Source organism: Onthophagus taurus, unplaced genomic scaffold, assembly GCF_036711975.1.
Source record: "Onthophagus taurus isolate NC unplaced genomic scaffold, IU_Otau_3.0 ScKx7SY_15, whole genome shotgun sequence".
Taxonomy (NCBI): Eukaryota; Metazoa; Arthropoda; class Insecta; order Coleoptera; family Scarabaeidae; genus Onthophagus; species Onthophagus taurus.
In genome coordinates this window covers 5792408-5799874 of record NW_027248940.1, presented here as the reverse complement: position 1 = coordinate 5799874, position 7467 = coordinate 5792408, and the positions used below count along the sequence as shown (strand labels likewise).

At 40.2% G+C, this 7467-nt stretch overlaps 1 protein-coding gene across 1 annotated transcript; it reads right to left on the bottom strand.

Annotated features, from left to right (window-relative positions):
* Nucleotides 1–2697: 2697 nt before the first annotated feature.
* On the bottom strand, nucleotides 2698–3648 carry LOC139432337 (uncharacterized). Its single transcript, XM_071200817.1, has one exon. It carries the CDS (start codon nucleotides 3646–3648, stop codon nucleotides 2698–2700), a length of 951 nt encoding a protein of 316 aa, XP_071056918.1.
* Between the last annotated feature and the right edge of the window lie 3819 nt (nucleotides 3649–7467).

Below are 7467 nucleotides of genomic sequence, written 5' to 3'. Positions count from 1 at the left end.
CCGGAACGGAAAATGACCTTCCCCCGGCCGCTGTGCGAGACATAATTGCCTACAGCCGGAGGAATAACCTGCAAGTTGTTGTTGGATGTGACGCCAATGCCCACCACACAATGTGGGCAAGCACCAACACAAATGAAAGAGGTGAGTTACTTTTTGACTACCTATTAGGGGAGGGGCTTACTGTTAATAATGTAGGCGCCAAACCAACCTTTGTTACCAGAAATAGAGCAGAGGTACTTGACATTACGTTCAGCTCAATTATATTAAGCTCTAAGATAACCTCCTGGAGGGTATCCTCTGAACCGTCGTGTTCAGATCATAGACATATTCAATTTAAAATTGATCTAGGGATGAAATCGGACTGTACATACCGTAATCCCCGTAGCACTAATTGGGATCTGTTTAAGAGTTGCCTTGCAGATAACCTAACTAGTGTTATCGCAACCGTTAGGAACTGTGATCAGGTTGAAATAGCCACGGAGCAGATCTCTGTGGCAATTCGCTCTGCATATCACAGTAGCAGTCCACTGAAGGTGAAAAGTAGTAATCGGGGCACACCCTGGTGGAACGAATCTCTTAGCTCCGAAAGACAAGAGGTCCGAAAGCTTTTCAACCGGGTCAAGACATTAGGTGAATGGGAGAAATATAAACAAGCTCTAACGAATTACACCAAAAACATACGTAAGGCAAAAAGAGAGTCTTGGAGGAGGTTCTGTGAGGGAGTGAAAGACACACCCAGCAGTGCAAGAATTCACAAGATTCTCGCTAGAGATCCGGCACTACCCCTGGGCTCACTTAGGCGGCCTGACGGTAGTTTTACGGACTCTAGCAGAGCCTCGTTGGAGCTTCTCATGCAGACTCACTTCCCAGGAAGCCTGATGATGAGGGCCGATAATGCCACAGCGGGCTATTCCTGCAAGGCAAAGCGCCCCTCAAATACGGATTGGAGTGTGGCTAGAAAAGTCGTCACTTACACATCCGTGGACGAGGCAATTCAAACGTTTAAGCCGTTCAAATCGCCTGGAGAAGACAATATCTTTCCTGCTTTGTTACAGCAGGGGAGGTCTTTGTTGTTGCCAATTTTGGTAAAAATTTTCAGAGCGAGTGTCGCCTGGAAATATGTGCCGGCAGAATGGACTAAGGTACGGGTATCTTACATACCCAAAGCGGGCCGTTCGGTCCCTACTCCTAATGCCTTTCGACCCATCAGCCTAACGTCATTTCTGCTGAAAACCCTTGAAAAAGTTCTGGAACGGTATATCCGTACGGTGCCATTGGTATCTGGTCCACTGAGTCGCCACCAGTATGCTTATCAAGCGGGAAAATCAGCAGAATTGGCTCTACACAACTTAGTTGGTAGAGTATCCAGGACGCTGCAGGATAAAGAAATCTTGGTTTGCGCGTTTCTGGATATAGAGGGAGCGTTCAACAACGCAATACCACAATCTCTTGAAAGAGCTGCTCTTGACAGGGAAGTGGAAGCAACTATAGCGGGTTGGATCCGCAATATGCTAGATAGTAGAATAGTTTCTACTTCACTCCACGGTGATACGATACGCTTCAGGCCGGGAGGTGGCTGCCCGCAGGGAGGGGTGTTATCTCCCCTGCTTTGGTCCCTCCTAGTTGACGATCTGATTGCGATAGTCGAAGCCGTTGGTGTGGAAATATAAGCTTATGCTGATGACATTGTCGTTATGGTCAAAGGAACCTGTCTGCCGAGGATATCTAAAGTCCTCCAGGTGACCCTAGATACCATTTGCGCTTGGTGTAAGGGAGAGAACCTCTCAATAAACCCGCAAAAGACAATTGTTGTGCCCTTCACCAGGAAGCGAAAGTTGGATGGACTAATCCGCCCAACTATCCAAGGTGAAGAAATTCCTTTCTCAAAGGAAGTCAAATATCTAGGAGTAATCCTAGACAAAACCCTGTCATGGAATGGACATTTGCAGGGAGTTTTGCACAAAGCTAGACTATCCTTGTGGACTTGTCGCAGTCTTTGTGGAAAAAGTTGGGGTCTTACCCCTGAAAGACTGTACTGGCTCTATGTGACTGTGGTTAGACCTATGATCACATACGGAGCAGCAGCCTGGTATAGGAAAGTCCGACAGACTTCAGCTATCAGTAAACTTTCACGAATTCAACGAGTAGCTGGATTGGCAATCTCTGGTGCGATAGGCACAACGCCAACTCTAGCAATGGAGGTTCTGCTTGGCCTATCTCCTCTGCATTTGCATATAGAGAAAGTGGCTAGAACAACCATTTACAGATTTAAGCAATATGCTCAAAACTGTTCCGACATGTCCTACTGTTTTGAGGCTGAGAAATTACGAGTTCGTTTGAGAATGAATTAAAGATAACTTACTATCAATATATTATATTATGAAATTAAATGATTTGGTTCCACACTGCACTAAACAATAATTAAAAGAACTTAATAACTACAACAACGAGACTGACTGATTTTCTACGTGGTTCGTACGAATAATACAAAAAATAAAACTTGTTTTCATATTTTCGGCAAACGTAAGAAACAAAATAAATGAATTCAAAATACAAAATCTATGAACTTTAAACATTCCGCCCGCCTACGAGGCTACGAGTAAAAAAAATTCAATAATGAAAGATTGAACAATAATAAATACAAATCAAAAAATATTATTCAATGAAAACATAATAAAAATTAACCCAATACAATTTTTAAATAGATGGAAGTAAACATAATTTTGTTACTGGACGAGTTAACGTGGTGCTTGCTGTTTTAACTGTGGCTACACGCGTTAACTTGTCAGGTCCTGAATATAATTTAATAACGCGAGCAAGGGGCCATTTTGTCACAGGAAATCTTTCATCTTTCAGCATTACTAACCGTCCAATCTGCAGCTTTTCGCCTTCGGAATACCATTTCGACGCATTTTGTATGTATTGCAAGTAGTACTTAGACCAATAGTTCCAAAATTGATCAGATATTCGTCGTATCATTTGCCACCTTGATAGTCTTGATATATTGATATCAAGTGTAGATGGTTCCGGGATGGATGTGAGAGCAGTTCCAATTAAAAAATGTCCAGGTGTTAGAACGTCAATACTGTTTGGGTCATCAGATATTGGACACAACGGTCGTGAATTTAAAATAGCTTCAGTTTCAATTAATAATGTCGTAAATTCTTCGAAGGATAGCGATGCATCCCCGATAACTCGCTTGAGATGATATTTGACTGACTTAACGCCTGCCTCCCATTTTCCGCCAAAATGAGGTGCTCCAGGAGGGTTGAAAATCCATTGAGTTCCATCGTTCGCCAATAGATTTGCAATAGATTTCCATTGTTCAGATGCTGAATTGAAGAGGTTGCGGAGTTCTCGGTCAGTACCAACAAGGTTTGTCCCATAATCACTTGTGATTGTAGCAGCGATTCCTCTTCTTCCAACAAATCGCTTATATGCTGCGATAAACCCCGAAGAAGTATAATCTGTGGCGACTTCAAGATGAATAGCTGATGTGCTGAGACAAACAAAAATGATCAGATAGCCCTTGTAAATCTTACCGCCACGTCCACGCAGTGTACGCAATGAAAAGGGCCCAGCATAATCGACACCAGTGTTCAAAAATGAACGAGATGGAATAATACGTGATTTTGGGAGTTGGCCCATTAATTGTTCTCTGACGAGCACACACCATGCATTTGTGAATAAAAGATCGGACTGGTAAACGCCCACCCAAAATCCAAAACTGCCGACGCAGAGAAGCCAGAGTTACTTGTGTACCGCCATGAAGATTGAGTAAATGATGATATCTGATAACCAGTGTGGTGAATGATGACATCTTCGGAAGAATAAGAGGATGCTTCTCGTTCCAATTCAAATTAGTAAATTGAAGCCTTCCACTAAGTCGCAAAAATCCGTTACCATCGATGAATGGTATTAGACGATGAAGACGATTTGATCGAGGCAGTGATCGAGACATCAATGTGGAAATTTCAGGTGCAAAATATATTTTTTGAACATGTTTTACCAAAACCAGTAAAGCATCATTAATTTCGGAAGTAGACAATACCGCTCAAACTGAATCCAAACATTTATTATTACATTGTTTTACAAACCTTAAACACCAGGCAGTGACGCGTAATAATCTTGTGAGAGAGGAATAGCGCTCTATGAGGTCCCAACAGGTTAGTGTTGATGTAATTACTGATGTATGACTGTTTCGCTCTTCGAAATTTTCGGATTCAGAACAACTTGGTATAGATTGTGGCCAGGATAGATTCGGTAGATTAAGCCATTCAGGTCCTCTCCACCAAAACCGAAGATTTGGAAGCTCGGAAGGTAACACACCACGTGACGCCAAATCAGCAGGATTTTCTTCAGAAACAACGTGATGCCATTGAGCAGAGGATAGTTCCTGGATCTCAGCTACTCGATTGGATACAAATTCCTTCCATCGTGACGGGTGATTGGTAATCCAATGAAGTACAATAGTAGAATCGGTCCAAAGGTGAATATGATCACTCAATTTTATGTTTTTTGAACACGATGCACCAACTTTACAAGCATTAACGCGGCACAAAGCTCAAGTCGCGGAATTGTTATTCGTTTAAGTGGTGCAACCTTAGTTTTAGCCGATACGATAGTGACTGTTATTTTATTGTTATTATTTGATATTACGCGTAAATATACGACCGCGGCCAAAGCTTGCTGGGAAGCATCACTAAACCCGTGAATTTCAATAACACTAACATGATTAGATAATCCGAGCCAACGAGGTACAGCAATTTCAGAGACTAAATGAAATTGTTTTATAAATGTACACCATCGCTTCAAAAATTCGTCTGGTAATTTTTCATCCCAATCGATCTTTTTTAGCCAAAGTTCTTGCATAAATAGCTTCGCAGTAATTACGATGGGTGCCAGCCATCCCAGAGGGTCAAACATTTGCGCAACAACTGATAATATGCTTCTCTTTGTAAACGTATTACATTCAACTGAAAATGTTTTCCAACTGAAAATGAAACTATCGTCATTACTTTTCCATATTAAACCTAAGGTTCGATACATCAAATTATTTTCAAATGATCGTGAATCAGAAGTTGCAATATATTCTTCAGGTAGCGAGCTAATTATTTCTTGTGAAGTAGATGACCATTTTTTGGCAAGAAAACCGCCCGCCATAAGAATCCCGTTTAATTGGTGAATTTTTTCTCTAGCATGTATTGTATCATTAGCACCCGATGGTAAAGTTTTAGAGTGTTCTTCAGCCAACTGATGTAAACAACGTATAGCAAGGTATGGAGCGCAAGTTAAGCCATATGTAACAGTGCTCAATTGATATATTTTTATTGGATCAGATGGGTTAGTTCGCCATAATATCTGTTGAAATGGCAAATGATCAGAGTGAACCTTTATCTGGCGATACATTTTCTCAATATCAGCAGCAAAAGCAACAGGATGTTGTCTCCATTATCGTTAAAACATCGACAAGATCATTCTGAAGTTTGGGTCCAGGCAAAAGGTAATCATTAAGAGACATTCCTGAGGTAGATTTCTGAGAGCCGTTAAAAACAACTGTTTGGATGTACTGGTTTCTTTTATCACTCCATGATGAGGAAGAAACAATTGTTGGCCTACTGAAGAGATTTCTTTTGAACATTCAATCATGTGACCAAGAGAAAGATACTCTTCCATGAATCTGGAATATTGACTTTGAAAATTTGGATTTTTTAGAAAACGAGATTCCATACGAAGCAACGCCTTTTCTGCCATTGCATAAGAATCACCAATATTAATCAACATTTCCATGTGTAATATTTGTTGCTTGTCCTCCAACACCATGAATAGGAACAGATTTTGAACGTCGAGGTAACTGTAGAAGTTGGCATAAAGATTCGGAAATAAAAGAAACTTCAGAGCCTTGGTCTATTAAAGCTCGAATTAAACATGGTTTTCCATTGAAAGCTGCAATGTTTACAAGAGCGGTCGCGAGTAATATTATAGATTTAGTGTTTTTTAAAAGTTGGGCGGGTTCTTCCGTTACACTCATTTTTAAATAATGTAATTTTTCGACCAAAGAGAGTTCTGAATTAGATTTAACCATAGAATCGAATAAGTCATGAAAATGTTTCCATTGTAGATAGTCTCCAGAGAATTTTGGTAAATCTATTCTTGGTAATTTAGGAGAATGAGAATTTATAGCACGTGTTGTATTATTTAAAGAATTATTTACTAAGTTGTTAGAGGGAGCGGATAACTTATCTATAAGATCGAACATGTCTCCTTGAATATTTACGTATTGTTCTTCGCACTCAGCATATATATCGTCTTTAAAATAAACGTGATCTTGAAATTCATCGCGATTACCAGTTACAGTTTCATGAATTTGCTGGAATTTAGCCCAATTTGAATTTAATAAATTTAAACGAGTTTTTATTCAAGTGCAAAGTTCGATCTGTCGATCTAGAGTAATTCTAACTTCAGACATTTTCTATCTGATTTAAACGAATTTTAACGATTATTTGAGATAAATTTGAGAATCGGAGATTAAAGAATGAGTTGATTTACGAACCCGATAATTGTTTAATATTATTTCACGAAAATTGAGAAACGTTTTGTTAAAATGTCCGAAACGTTTTACCGCACGCGAGCGATCCGGCTCGAAGGACCAAATGTTTTGAGGTTGAGAAATTACGAGTTCGTTTGAGAATGAATTAAAGATAACTTACTATCAATATATTATATTATGAAATTAAATGGTTTGGTTCCACACTGCACTAAACAATAATTAAATCAACTTAATAACTACAACAACGAGACTGACTGATTTTCTACGTGGTTCGTACGAATAATACAAAAAATAAAACTTGTTTTAATATTTTCGGCAAACGTAAGAAACAAAATAAATGAATTCAAAATACAAAATCTATGAACTCTAAACACCTACCAATGGGCTGCAGAAGACATTATAAGCACTGATACTGTGCTATCAATGCCGTCAGATTTGGCGGTATCACTATCAGTGATTAATGCTCGATACCAGATTGTACTGCCTGAGCGGCAGTCCTGGATCGAAAATGAAAATTCTCTGGTTCGGGCAGACATTTGCTTGTACACAGATGGATCAAAAACGCCTGAAGGGGTAGGAGCAGGAGTATACTGCCAGACACCTCGAATTAAGCAAGCCTACAGCCTGGGTACGTACTGTACTGTATTCCAGGCGGAAGTATTTGCTATTGACATGGGTGCTAAAATCCTTCTTGAAAGAGGGGTGAAGAACATGACAGTACGAATCTTCTCAGACAGTCAAGCCGCTCTCCAGACGCTGCAAGCCGTGAAAACGGTGTCGGCTCTGGTTAATGATTGTAAGAGAACATTAAACACACTGAGTTGTGATAACAGAGTCTCTCTGATCTGGGTCCCGGGTCACTCTGGTGTTGCTGGCAATGAAGCGGCAGATAAGCTAGCACGAGATGGCAGCGCTGA

Coding starts and splice junctions, on each gene's coding strand:
- LOC139432337 (XM_071200817.1), bottom strand. CDS start 3,648: ATGGGCCAACTCCCAAAATCACGTATTATTCCATCTCGTTCATTTTTG.